General features: G+C 46.7%; 1 protein-coding gene across 1 annotated transcript in view; it reads left to right on the top strand.

Annotated features, from left to right (window-relative positions):
• Positions 1–8428, top strand: part of GATA4 (GATA binding protein 4) — a 58851-nt gene extending 50423 nt beyond the window's left edge. Inside the window, exons 3-6 of the mRNA XM_039875775.1 lie at positions 56–300; positions 3362–3449; positions 5414–5562; positions 6582–8428. Coding sequence (XP_039731709.1) covers positions 56–300; positions 3362–3449; positions 5414–5562; positions 6582–6764 — 665 coding nt within the window. The 3' untranslated portion in view covers positions 6765–8428. The remainder of the gene's footprint in view (positions 1–55; positions 301–3361; positions 3450–5413; positions 5563–6581) is intronic.
• Positions 8429–15123: the final 6695 nt, after the last annotated feature.

Genomic DNA, 15123 nt, shown 5'->3' on the forward strand with positions numbered 1-15123 from the left:
ACCCCTCTCCAGGATTGGCTCAGGTGAGGAAGGGCTCTGGCGCTGTGGCTGGTCTGAGATGCTCACGCCCTGCTGCCCATTCAAGGAGGGCAGCCCCGCGGCGTTCCCTGTGAAGTAGAAGCCTCAGCACCTGCCTCGCTCTTAGATTTGAAGGGCTTGTGTCCTGTGTTGCAGTCCGCCTCCCGCCGAGTGGGCCTCTCCTGTGCCAACTGCCAGACCACCACCACCACGCTGTGGCGCCGCAACGCCGAGGGCGAGCCGGTGTGCAACGCCTGCGGCCTGTACATGAAGCTCCACGGGGTGAGTAGCCCCGCCCCGCCGGACGAGCACCGCGACCGCGTCTGTGATCTTTCAGACTCATCACTCAGTTCTCACTAATCTTCTTCCCTTCAGACTATTATTCGTTTTTTTCCTTCTTAACACAGATACTTGGATTTGGAAGGGCCCTTCGAGACTGTCTGTATTAGTCCATTCGGGCTGCCGTAACAAAATTCTACACACTCGGTGGCTCATAAACAACAGAAATTTACTTCCGTGGTTCTAGAGGCTGGAAGTCGGAGATCGGGAAGCCAGCATGGTCAAGGGAGGGTTCTATTCCAGGTCACAGACTTTTCGTTGTGTCCTCACACAGTGCAAGGCGTGAGGCAGCGCTCTGGGGTCTTTTTTAGGAGAACACTAATTACATTCACGAGGGATCCAGCCTCCTGATCTAATGATCCCTCAAAGGCCCACCTCCTAATACCTTGACCTTGGGGGATAGGTCTCCAACATACGAATTTTGGGAGGACAGACATTCAGGCCACAGTAGAAACATTGCTGGTCGCTTCCATCTTTAACATTATATAAGTCTCATTCCCATTTTACAGATGAGGAGACTGAGAAATAGTATATATATGTGTGTGTGTATACATATACACATGTGTACATATACACACACATATGGTTATATGATATATAACAAAGGTAACAGTTTAATGGATAAAGGATAGCTTGTTTAAGACTATTTCTATAAACATAATGTGGAAAACAAACGCAAAGCTTGATCTCTATCTTTTCCTAAAAATAAAAATAAATGGGTGAATTAAAGATACAAAAATCTAAAACATCTTTAACTAGAGACAATAAAAATATGAGAAGAAAATGTAAGGAGGGGAGTTTTTATATATTTGAAAATCTTGTGTATGAAGAGAGGAAACTTCTTAAACTGAAGTTTTTTTTCCAAAAACTCTTCTTAATATAAGATAAAATTTGAAGATATATTTGAGGTGTACTCTTGTTTAATATTAGTTCCATGGGAAAAAAGACTCCAAAATAAAACAATTTGATACACACATATATATGTCGAGAAGAAAGGGTTCAACACTTTTCAATGCAGGGGAGCTTCTACAAAGCTTTTTGCTCATTCCTAATTAGCAAGCAATCTCCATTACATGATAAAAAAAAAAAAAAAAAAAAAAAAGCCAACACGCAGAATGTCCCATATATCCACACATGACGCTATTTTTATAAAGAAAAAAGGAGAACCTAATTTATATGTAGTTGCTTGTATATACATAGAACAACTCTAGGAGGATACATAAGAATCTGGTAGTATGTAGCACAGGTTGCCTCTAGGAAAAGGAACACGGGGGTTGGAGGGACACATTTTTCACTGTGTATTTCCTTTGTACCTTTTAGATGGTATATATGCATGTCTTGTTCAAATATAAGACTAAACACAAGTAAAACAAACAAAAAAGAGATCCTATAGAATAATAAGAAAATGATAATCAATCTTCCGCCCACTTCCCAGAGTGTACAAAAAATATGAACAGACAATTCACAGAAGCGGCTCAGATAGTCACTGAACATATACAGAGGCTGGACCTCACTAAAAATCAGGGAAATGTGAATTAAAACAACCTTGAGATTCCCTGTTTTGCCCAAACGTTTGGCAAAAATTGAAATGTGCGATAATATGTAATGCTGGTGTGGATTTGGTAGTAAAGCTACTTTTATACTGCATATTATTGAAAGCAGAGTCTCAAACATTTATTTGTACACTCATGTTTATAGCAACCTTATTTGCCATAGTCAAAAGGCGGAAGCAACTCATATGTCCACTGATGGATGGATTAAAAAAATGTGTTATATACATACAAATGAATCCTCTTCAGCCTTTAGAAGGAGGGAAATTCTGACACATGCTACAACATGAATGAACCTTGAAGTCATTACACTAAGTGAAAGAAGCCAGTCACAAAAGGACAAATGCTATATGATTCCACTTGTATGAAGGACCGAGGGTGGTCACATTCATAGAGACAGAAAGTAGAATAGTGGTTGCCAGGGGCTGAGGGGAGGGGAGAATGGGGAGTTATTTAATTGGGACAGAGTTTCAGTTTTGCAAGATGAAAAGAGTTCGGGAGATGGATGGTGGTGATGGTTGCACAACAATGTGAATGCACTTAACACTATTGAACTGTACACTTAAAAAGGGTCAAGATGGTAAATTTTATGTTATATGTATTCTACCACAATTTTTTTTGAAGTATTGAGGTGGATGGGGATAAACAAGGGGGCAATATTCTTCTGAAGTCAGGATGGGCTTTAAGAGGGCCTGAGTATACTTACCCTCAAACGCAGGACTGCTGTCTCATCTGACTGGAAGGCAAGTTCAAGTTCATGTATGCTGGTGCCCTTTTCTTAACCATTCCATGTAGAATCCCTGAAGTGGTAATTGCTTTTCTTTCAGTATTTCCAGGTATGGCCTTTATTAATCCTGTGTGGGAGACCAGGGACTAAAAGATTTGGTTGGCCAGGCTTAGAAGAAACCAGATGTGCAGAAGGAGCAATATTTAAAAATACTAGAAAGGTGAAGGCTTGCTCCTCAGACACTTGTTTTGGTCTCTGTGAAAGGCTCAAGAGCATGACACCTGACAGTCGCTGCTTATTTATGAGAAGTCAGATGAGATAAAAGTATTGTCCACAGTTTATCTCAGCACCTGGCCACAGGGGCATCTCCAGCATAATCTCTTGCTGCTTCCTACCTCCCATGGCAACACCACCCTTTGCTCCCGTCGGATTCAATGCAGCGAAGAGCTGCTCTAAATAGAGTGACTTCACATCTTGACTCACCAGGACTATCCGAGTTCATGCCGTTTTCTTGGCATAATTATATAAATAGCACCCCCTTTTCACTTTTATAGTGTCCTGATGTGGCCACACTACCGCAAAGCCCTCCATATGATGTGTATGTGTGTGTGTGTGTGTGTGTGTGTGTGTGTGTGTGTGTGTGTGTGTGTCCGTGTGTGTGTATTTAAATACTGTATCTGATCATTTACAAATGGAAAACCATAGATATTGATTTCTAATCTCCTAGGTTCCCAGGCCTCTTGCGATGCGGAAAGAGGGGATTCAGACCAGAAAACGGAAGCCCAAGAACCTTAATAAATCTAAGACACCAGCAGGTGAGGGAAAGAGCTGTGTGTAATTATATGACTAAGTCTGTAGCCCTCGGAGCGTGTCAGAATCATGTATTCTTAGTGAGGTGGGCCAGCCAAGGCTGCTGAGATATAATAATAGCATCATTTATCCCCAGCTTTTCAGGACAAAATGAATAACCCGTCAAAAAGTACCATCACCATGGGTCATATTGGGAGCTTTTGAAGCAGGCCCAGTTCCAGCTGTGGCCTGATCAATGCCAGTTGTGAAGACTGCAGTGGCCAGCTGGATTGGTCAAGAGCCTGAAGGAAAAAGGAACATGACTTGGTCCCCTCCATCTTTGGTGATGCAGCCACTCAAGAACTCCATTCCTTTCAATTCTCTTTGGGCTGACTGGGATCTGGGAGGACAGGGTCCCTTTAGTCACGTTCACAGCACATTGCTTTGTAAGCCAACGTATAATTAACATCATGTAGTGCTTTGTACTTTAGAAAGCTCCTTCACAAATATTCTCTTATTGATCCTTAAAGATCCCCCATAAAACCCGTTTATTACCCCATTTACTAATGAGCAAACTGAGGCTCGGAGAGGGCAGTGGCTTAACCAGAGTCATATAGCTATGAATGGATAGATCTAGAATGAAAACCCAAGATTTTATGTTTCGGGGTCCATAGACTGATTAATATGCCACTCTGCCCTCTCCATTTCTAGATTAAGACTGAGGACTACTTATGTCCCCTCTTAAAAGTACTTCCTCCTCAGTACCGCTACCAAATTAAAGATTTCACTGTGACATGCTGCAATTGCAGAGAAAATAAATCAGCTAATCTGATAGAGAGTTTATCTTCTAATCTAAGGCATAACGGAACCAGATAAATTTCCTCTTTCCACTACTGAGAACATGACCAAAGTTGTCATCTTCCAGATTCAACAAAGGCTCATGTCTTATCAGACCCTCTAGTGTTTTCCATCAGTGGTCCTCCACCTTTCTCCTGCTTCCACACTGTTTATAGGTACATGCATCCCCCAGGGTAGCTTCATCTCCTTACATGTCGCGGTCACAGGAAGAACAAGGCATTTGGTTCAGGTGTACACTTCCCTTTCCAAAATTCAAAATCAGAGGTGCTAGATTTGGCAGAAAAACCTAATCGGAACAGATACAGGCTATTTATAGTCTTTATTTACCCCACTTGTGAAAATTCACGTTTTGCTGTAGAACTGTTAGTATGTTTATTTTATTTTTCAATTACAATTGACATTCAACATTATTTTTTTAATTAATTTCAAGTGTACAGCATAGTGGTTAGACATTTATACAATTTATGAAGTGATACCCCTGATAAGTCTAGTACTAGTACCCACCAAAACACTAATTCAAAAATATATCTGCACCCCTATGTTCACTGCAGCGTCATTGACAATAGCCAAGTTGTAGAAGCAACCCAAGTGTCTGTCAATACACAAATGGATAAAGAAGATGTGGTGCATATACACAATGGAATATTACTCAACCATAAAAAGTGAAATCTTACCATTTACAACAATATGGATGGACCTAGAGGGTATTATGCTAAGTGAAATAAGTCAGACAGAGAAAGACAAATACCATATGATTTCACTTAACATGTGGAATCGAAACAAAATAAACTGTTAATGTGTTTATATATGGGGTGTTGTCCTAGACCTCACTGGAGGTGTTGTTTTATATAGTATAGTATTTGCCCTTTTTAAAATCTGAAAAGTTTTAAATCCTGAGACACATGTGGCCTCAAGGGTTTTGGATAAGGGGTGGTGAGTCTGTCATTTGAAAAAATTTCCTTGAAAATCTCATTTTGGGAACCGTTGCCCTACACTGATGAAAGACTCCTGCTTCTCTCCCCAGCAAATGTAAATAAACCATTAATATGGACCTACCTTGGCTGTCCCAAAGGACTGCCCTCCGTTTGTTCCCTGCCCCTGCTCTGGGTGTCCTGACTCTGCCTTGTTCCAGGTCCCTCCGGCGGTGAGAGCCTTCCTCCCACGAGCAGCGCTTCCAGCAACTCCAGCACTGCAGCCACCAGCAGTGGTGAAGAGATGCGCCCCATCAAGACAGAGCCCGGGCTGGCGTCCCACTACGGACACAGCAGCTCCATTTCCCAGGTATAGCCCTGGCTGGGAGAGAAGGGACGGCCCATGGGAAAGTAGGTTTCAGAGCACCGGGTGGCCAGGCCAGCACTGGAGCCTGAAGCATGTGGCCGAGGGAGCTGACCACTTCCCTCAGGCCCTCCCCCACCCCGCCAGACTAGGGGATTTATTTCAGCACATCTGATCAAGCTACAGTGATTTAGACACACAACTGTGAGACACACATGTGTGGCAGCTCCTCTGTGCCAGGACCTTTGGAGTCTGGGGCTGGCACAGAATATGACACACAATTACAGCCTCAATCCGACTGCGTGCATTGGGGAGGGAGGTACAAGTGCAGCGGGCTGCAGGAGGCAGAAGGTGGGTCGGGCTTTCTAGGCAAGTCTGTCTCCTAAATGAGGGCTGTTCTGACCTTGGATGGGTAGATTTAACAGCAGGAAGGAGAGGAGGGCCATCTTAGCCTGGGAAGGGCATGGAAATGCAGAGGGCAGGATGCCATGTTGATGCGAGCCGGTTGCGGGCCCAGCTCCGTCTGTGTGTGCAGAAGCTGGGCTTGCAGTCCCCCACTCCCCTCTTTTGGATATGATGACATCCCTGCGCCTCCACCCCTCCCCTCTGTGGTTCCTGTCATTTGGGATCAGGATGCTCTCAAGCCTGATCACAGTCTTAACTCTGATCACATATTAACTCTGATGTCTCCCCTGCCTGTACGCTGTACAGGAGGCTGGATAATTATCAGAGCCTTCTGAAAAACTAGAACATTCACAAACCTCCTGGGTTGCGCGCGTACTGCTCAGAAGCACCCGATGAACCACGCAGCCCCTTTGCATCCCATAGCACAGGGGTAGTGAAAACAAAAGTGCCGGGGTCCCTTGTCCTTCCCTTGTCTTTTGGCCTTCTCTTCTGGTGCCTCTTCGAGGGGTGGGAGCCAGCCTGGGGACACCTGCATGATGGGGCACCCCTCTCGGCCCAGACCTCCCACCCGAGCCCTCGGGAGCGATTCCATTGACCTCTTCTTGCACTTCTGCTTTCAGACGTTCTCAGTCGGTTCGATGTCTGGCCACGGGCCCTCCATCCACCCGGTCCTCTCGGCCCTGAAGCTCTCCCCACAAGGCTACGCGTCTTCTGTCAGCCAGTCGCCTCAGGCCAGCTCCAAGCAGGACCCTTGGAACAGCCTGGCCTTGGCTGACAGTCACGGGGACATAATCACTGCGTAATGTCACCTCCCTTCCTCCTCAGATTCCTGCATGGACTTGCGACTTGGAGAACAGCAGAGCCGAGGCTCTGGGCTCCCAGCGGCCGGCCTGCTCTGTCTGGGAATGACTCCGGAACAACAACTGGGAAGAAACTTGAAGTCGACGATTTGGTTAGGGGAAGTGGGTGCTGCATTTCATCAGATGCCTTTTCAAGGTGGGCGGCTGGAAGGAGCCCAGACTCTGATCTGGAAGCGCCCACCCTTTGCTAGGAGCACACTTAAGTCCCTTCTGTGGAGTTACAGACTTTTTCTCATTTTCTGCCCCACTCCACCCCTGACAAGAGATGAGAAGTCCTTCCCCTGCCTTTCCACCACTATGGCCCAAGATGGTGGTTTTTCCGCTGAGTTCCCAGCACCCTGGATCTGAGGGCAGGTGGAGCGTCAGGGCACTGGGACCCCTGCTCCAGCCTGAGCCAGGGCACCTGTTTGACATGCATTTGGATGTGACAGGCCCCTTCGGGCATCAGCTACCTTTGCCCAACACTCCCCTTCAGGCTCTGCACACCCCCTGCATTCCTCAATACTGAATCTTGACTCCAGAGATGTCAGGCATAGCGCCGGTGTCACTGGGTGCTCCGTAGGGAGATGGAGGAGAGGCGGTGTCACCCACCACAGGGGGCTGCGTCGGCAGAGTCGCAGCTTGGAACTTGGCCTCCCCAGCTCCCTGTCCCAGCTCACAGCCTCGTCGCTCTCCTTCTCTTCACCCCAAGGCCTCTGAAACTAAAAGCCCCTTCCAGTGCTCTGAGCAATTTGGCTCTGCCTTCAGCCTGGACATGTCCCTTCCTCGGCAAAACAAGAGCTCCACAGATTAGCCAAACAGCAGCTCCCCTCAAGCTCGTCCTGCCCCCCCAGTCCTGCCTCCACCCCATCCCACACGCGGGGTTCTGAGTAAGAACAAAATAGATCCTGCTGCTAAAGCAAGTTTGACTGGTACCCGTCTAAGACTGGAGGGAGATCCTTCTGGAGAGACTGCCTGGTGGACCCTGTCTGGGGCTGGGGCTGGGGCTGGGGCTGGGGCAGGCGCTGTCTGGGGAGCTGGGGAGGCAGGATTCCCCGGGGATGCTGACTCGCTTGCACTCGGATCTTGCTGATGCCCTGGTTCTGCCGAGGGGCGCCTCTCTGCCACGAGCGGAGGGCCCACACCTGCGTCCTTTCTCCAGGAGAAATCTCTCGTTCATGAGGTGAAAAGCAACATACATTCAAAGCAAACAAACACAACAAAACAAAACTCATGGAAAGAAGGACGGTGACCAATATAAGACACGGAGGTGGCCGGGGGCTCTAGAGCTCTGTGCTGGTCTGGAATTGGCCACTTTCTCCTCTCCATGTTGCCGTTTCTTCATGGGGCTCACGAAGACTCCTTCCATGTCCTCCTTATCAACAGAGCTGTAGCAGACTGTGGCCTTACTACGTCCTACCCCAAAACACCTGGCCCCCTCAACCAAAAATCCTCTAGGCTGTAGCAGAGACTATCTCTAAACCAAGATTCTGTTTTAATCATTTACATTGCTTTCTTTCATGAAGGCCATATACCTTCCCTACCCCACAAACCTGTTAACATTGTCTTAAGGTGAAATGGCTGTAAAATCAGTATTTAACTAATAAATTTATCTGTACTCCTCCTTCCCTTCTCCTCCTCCCTCAGAGGTCTTCCTGCGAGCTTCGCTGCTGCCCTCTGCAAGGCAATCTTGAGCCATGGAGGCTCCTTCACTGATCTGCTCACAGGCTGCTTCTAAAACCATTTTCTCCCTTCATTTATTTTTGGCAGTTGGTCAGGACTTCCTCTGTAAGTGATGGTGACTAGCGAAAGGAACACATCCTGGCCCTGCTACTGAATAGTATTTGACCTTGACAGGTAAACTCTAGCCTTTGGTTTTTTAAGAGAGGGTTGGACCAGCCATTAACTACAGTCCCCGTGGCCCAACAGTTGTCACCCAATGAGGGAGGGCCATTTTTAGAGCTCCCCGTGGGAACACTGGAGCTGGAGCATGAGGCGAACTGTGGGGCAATGATCTCTCTAGCCCATCTGAGTTCATGCACGTGCTGGAGGGGCCCCCAAGGTGTTCTCCCACTTCTCCTCTTCCCGGTTCACTTATCCTTCATGGTCTGGTCCAAACAAGCCCTTGAGGGGTAAGGGATGCTCCCCACCAGTAGTAGAAGAGATGAAAACTTCCGCCTTATTTGTCTACGCCTTCCTAGGCTACAGAATTGCATGATTGCTTCATCTTAAAAGTGGGGCGGGGGTGGAGGAAATGATCCTAAGGCCACCCCCTGACTCGGAACCTGTGGGAAGGGACCCAGAGAAGCAAATCCGCTCCACTCAGAACTGTTCGTGGTGGCTTCTGTCTTCTCTCAACTGACTTATGCCAGACCCATTGGGCAACTGGTAGCCTTTGACTTTTCTCGGCACCCCTGTAATGTTTGAGCAGGTCAGGAAAAAAACTATAACGACCATTCTTCTATGTAAATCAGAAAAGCTTTTACATTTGCTGAAGAATACCCAAACCTCTTAAACGTAGTGACCATCCAGAAGGATGTGTGGCAGGTAACTTTAGCAACTAAGAGTAACAAAAGGGCTCAAGACCAAAAATAAAACCTACCAGCATTTATGCTGGCCGTGGGAAGCACGTTTTCTGATGATGAGGTCTTTGCTGGAAGCGCTTTGCCACTTCCATTTAAGAATGACTTCCAGGACAAAATTATATACATTACCAGAAAGTTGACCTCGTTCTTTACATAGTCATAACTTGTGCTTTACCCCAGTTGGTATAATCCAGCTTGATTCAGCCTCTTTGTTCACAAGACTTGGTTGCTTTTCCAAATAAAATGTATCCTCAGAGGACATTGATTCTGATATGCTAAAGGATGCAATTCCCAGATGGTTGGGAAGTGGCTGGGAGAAGGATGTGGGAGGTGGTAGGCTGGCAACGATGGTGTCATCAGAATAAATGTCCGGCTTAATCTGGTGAGTGAAGCAGCCAGTGTGCCTGTATCCAAGTTAAGAAATCATCCACATTCCCTTCCAGGCTCACCTCTTGCTATGACAAAATCTTCTGAAGCACAAGTCAAAGCATTTTAATAGTTGGAGAGCATTAATCTTTAATATTTTATTTTTGAATGCCTTTAAGGGTGAGTAGTAGCAGATTGAGCTGTGATTATGTTTCATTTGGGTTGACAGTAGTGAAAAAAAGTTTATACTCACAGAATATATATGCATATATATGTAGGGTGGTTTTTATAAAAAAAAAAAAAAAAAAAAGGCTGTGTTTCCCCCAGATCTTTAAGGGAAGACAGGCCATTCCAAACAGATGCTTTTGAAAGCATCTACCAAGAAGTTCTGCTTACCTCTGGCCCAGGGGGGACACATAGCCCCTGTTGGGAAGCAAGAGGCAGTGAACGTGTTGTTATTCTGCAAAACTAAGAGTGTGGTAAAGAGTCTATGGAAAAGGCACCTGCGCAGGGTCATAGAGTTTGTTAGCAGCCTGCTGTACTTTAGCCCCCGGTCACAAATGACCCTTGCTTTTGAGCTGGGCCTCCAAGGTGCTCACTGGCAGACATGAGAAGATCAGCACATCTGGTCGGAGACCCGAGGTGTAGGAGACGCATCGGATCCTTCCATCACTCCACCCAAGTCACCCTCTGGCCTGCAAAACGCTTCCTCGGAGTTGGGGGGTGGGATGGGGTGGCTCCAGATCCACAATTCAACATGGTCCCTTCTCATCCCAGAAACCCAGGCGCTCCTCTCTGAGGCCTCAGCTCCCTCCTGCCTTCTTAATGTCAAAGCAGACTTCTGAACTGGAGTGAACATCTTCATGTTTGGATGATCCCCCTCACCCCACAACCCAGAACTTGACACACTGACTAGGATGCTGAGAATGGCATGAGAAACAGCCGTTCGGAAAGCTCTTTTGGAGTGGAGGTGGTTTGGTTTGGGTTTTTTAATCATTTCCTGACATTGGACACAATGCTTCAGAGTGCATCCTTGCCCTGCTTGAAGCTAGAACACAAAAATTCCATCATCCTACCAAGGACAAGCCTCAGAGCAACCGGGTTTAGCCTGGGAAGTGGAACCTCCAGGAATCTGTTTCACTGAGGTCTCTCTGACCCCAGACACTTGTTTTCATTCCAGGTACCGATGCCTCTGACCCGCAGCCTTTACCACTCTGATTCCAGTGTGACTTTTTCCTTTCATCCAGTATCTGCAGTGATAGCATTGCAAACAAAACAAAACAAAACAAAACTACTCTATAACATGGAGAACTAAATAATCCAAGCAAAAATGACATTAAGACAGACCTACCTAGTTTTTCAAAGTCCGGGTTTCTTTTGGTCTGTGCATTGCTAGCTTGCTCTTCTGGCTGAAGCCTGGGAGATGGTGGGTTCAATTTTATGGAGAGAGCTGAGCACACAGCTGTGCTCTGGCTTAACAGCAACAGAAGGATCAGGAAAAGTCTGTGAGGCCTCCATGCTCTTGGGCCCAGGCTGTAGAAGTGGTTGCAGGCCCTACATGGGGAGGTCTCTTCCTGAGGGAAGGGTGAAAAATGGGACACCCCCCCCAACGCACACACTCCCTCACACACACTCCATCCCCTCCCTGCTCTCTGGTGATTGCCTTCTGTCCCACCGTGGTGGCCCCAATTCACCTGAGAAACAGATGTCTTCCTATCGGGTTTCTAAGGGATTTTTAATCACTGGGCAGTTACAAATTCCTGACCAGAGAATCTGATCAGGAGTTAATTCAGAAGCTCAATACTAGTAGACAATACTAGCAGACGCCTCTCACAATGACTGTCGTGTCTTGTGCTATCATCTCTAAAATGGATTTGCTCAGATGAAATGAATTGTAATTAGAGACGTAAAAAATTTAGATTTGTCATTCCTCCTCTAATTAGAGTCCCATGGAATTAGGTCTAGCATCCCGGACTGTGGGCCAGCAGCTCTGAAATCCTGAGTTGGATGAAAGTGGGTCCCTTCTCTCTGAGTCTTACATGCTTGTCAGTGCAGATGAAACTTCAGGGCCCCAAGACTGGAAAATTATCCTTTTGGAGACTCTGGATTGCTACTCTCCAAGAGGAAAATGACCTTTATTGTGACCTGAGTAATGAGGTTTAAAGGGTTTCAGAAGCTGTACCTCCAAATGAGAACTGTCTCTCAAAGTAGTCACCAGTATTGCAGCCATTGCAAAAAAACACGTTGGAACGCCCTGTAGAACCTCCTGATGTTAGCTTGAGAGAACCAGGCTTATCGCTTCTTAGCCACATCTAGTTTGGGGCCCAAAACAGAATTATATCACTTGACCAGTTTTTGTCACCACTCTTAATTCTAAGTGCCCCTTCAACATATAGAAACTTGTTATCAGTGAAGAGCTATTGAAAAATGGTCTCTAGGCTCTGAAAGCCAATTCTAGCAAAGGAAGCAGAAGTGATGCAAAACATTTTCAGGTCTTCTGTGGCTGCCACACTGAAGAGGACAGCCTGTGATGCTTTAGTTCTGGTGCATTTTCTTAAATCCATCAAATGACTGCGGTGTCTTCCTCAATACCCAGCTGTGTTGAGGCTTGGGAGGGACTGCAGATTATGGAACTGGAATACTTCCAAGGCTTCCTGTAGGATCCTGCATGCTTGCATGCTTGAAGTAAGTCATTTCTGCAATTTTGGGACAGTGGTTTTTTAACTTTTGGGGTCATAGACCTCTCTGAAAATGTAACAAAAGCCATGCCCGTTTTCCCAAAAAAGTTCACGTAGCTCGAGGTTTTTGCACACCACTCACTATTGTAGAGGTTTTAGGAACTCTGAAAATTTCTCCATATATCCCAGGCTAAGAATTCCCACTCTTAGGCCTTGGTTTAGTTCAGTGCTGCAAGGCTGTGTTGGTCAAACTGAGCAGATCAGCTCTGTCTAGGGTGTCCTGGCACTTGATGGGACGAGTTGGGCCCAGAGTATATCTTCCCATTTAGCGATGAAGTCAAACAGTTGAACAGTCCCAAGGCAGCTGTCAAGGCCCCTGGAACTGCTCTAGGCTCCTGAGAAGTCCTGCAGCCTAAAGTCTAGCTGTTCACATGAGGACAGGGCTGAGGAATCCCCGCTCCTCACAGGAGGGTAAGGGTCTGGGGTTGATAGGAGTACAGTGGGGTCACAGGATACAAGCTGCTGAGGGTTTGGGGAAGTTAGCATTGCTAAGGTTTCCAATAACTAGCCTGGAAGAGTAGAATGGGATGGAAAGAAAACTGAACTCCACTAGGAAAAAGGATTGAGAGACCATGCCTCACTCATCTACAGATCATGAGGGGGTCTCAGATATTATCTGGCCCAAGTCCTCTTGTCCCACCACCATCGAGGGAACTTATCCAAGGCCACAGAGCTGACATAAGGAAGAGCGACACTTACTGAGCTGTATCATACCCTCATTAGGGAGGCCCTGAGATTGGAATAAAGGTACTGTCTTGTCTTGCAGTTAATACATTCACCACATGGAGGCACCTGCGCTCTCCTACTCTTTCTTGAGCCCTTCAGAATGGAACAGCCTGATTTTCAAGCAAACTGAGATCAGTCCAGAAATTCTGCTAAAAAAGTAACTACTGCTTATTGAGCACAACCGCACATCAGTTGCTGCTAGTAGCTTTACATATGCACATAAAACATTTGCATATCATCGCAACCACATTTTGCACACAAAGAAGATACTGGCCCACAGATTTTAAGTAACTTGCTGAAGGTCACAGAACTAATATGTACAGAATCAGGATTCAAACCATGCCTATTTGACTCCTACCCCTGCCTCTCCTAAAGAGTGGACACCCCAAAGCTGGAAACCCTGCACAGCCTGGGTCTAGGTCCCACTCCGAAATGAAAGTCTTTCAAGGTCTTTGTAGAAACTGGGCAGGATCCTCGGTTCCATGTTCTTCAACTCTCTCAATTTAGACATGATGAAATAAGGACCTGGAACCATTAAGGAATAGGGCTTACAGTACAAGAGGAGCAACTGGAATTGACCCAGGAGCCTCTAGAGATATATGAACACTCCTCGATGTGATTCAGAATTCCTAAACTCTTCCCTCGGCAATTTGATTCCTCGCCGGATCCCACTGCTTTTCTTCTTCACTTCCTTTCTTGCTGTTGTGGAGGCAGCTGTATTTTAATCGATTTTCACGTGCATTCTAACTTTAACCCTGTTGGAGAAATCGGGAGTACAAAAGAAGAGAGAGGAACTGGCTCCGTGGCCCTTACAAAGCTGGCCGCTGACTCTCATAGTGCTGAGGCCCAGGCTCCTGTGGGCTTTGGGGTGCCCTGAATCCAGGAAGCAAACAATAATAATCACTAAAATGTTCTGAGCTATTACTTTATGCCAGCCCCAGTGATAAGGAATTGATGTGACTCATCTCAATAAATCGCACAGTAGCCCAGTGAAATAGGCATTTCACTCCATTTTACGAATGAAGAAACTGAGTTACAAAAAGGTTAAATTACCTGTCTCCAGAAGAGGCCAGAAATAGGAAGAGGGAGACCAGAAGGCTCTCAGGAGATCCCTCCTGGAAATTCCATGCCCACAAACTTCATCGTGTCTCTCTAGGGCTCATCTGTGCTGAGGACCCTCTGTACCCAACGCCTCCCCAGCCTTCCTCTCCTCATTTCCTGTCCTAGCCCCTTCAGTAGAAGGCCACCTGTACTTCAACCTCTTAATCAGCAGGACACCACCTGAGGAGGGACTGGGCCTGTCTCCCTGCGCTGGCCAAGTTCTCCCCAGGGCCCTCTCAGCTCTTGTTCATGGTGCCTGCTCTCTCACGCTGGCTCCTCATCCTCTTTAAAGAACGACAGAACATACTGTTTTAGTCTACTAGTTTACCTTTTACATTTTTTGAAATACAACTTCCGATATACAAATACCACTTTTAAGGCAAATTTGCTTATGGTAAAAATTCAAATAACAATATTCAAATTATATATGAAGTAAAAGATCCCACCCTTTAAACTGTCACGAGAATTTGACAACGTGTTTTCTTTCACAATGACCTCACTAGGCTTGGAAGCCGAGCAAAATCAACTCAAAGGCTTGCCTTTGCCTGAACCAGCCAAAGTTCTCAGTAACTTATCAACTTTTCTCTATAACCGTTTGTTTTTGTAAGACAATACACGTCCCCCTCCGCCCTTCTCCCACTCCCGCCCTTTAACCCCGACCCCCCGCCGTAGCTTTTAGTGTCGACACCTTCCCGGCCAAGAGCTCGCCCCTCCGGGCCAGAGCCCTGTGCCCACCCACTGACGTCAGAGCCACGCCACCTGCGCACACCCCCCTAGGGGCGGAGCGTCGCTCTGCACCCTCCCACC

Source organism: Pteropus medius, unplaced genomic scaffold (genome assembly GCF_902729225.1).
Source record: "Pteropus medius unplaced genomic scaffold, Ma_sr-lr_union100, whole genome shotgun sequence".
NCBI lineage: Eukaryota > Metazoa > Chordata > Mammalia > Chiroptera > Pteropodidae > Pteropus > Pteropus medius.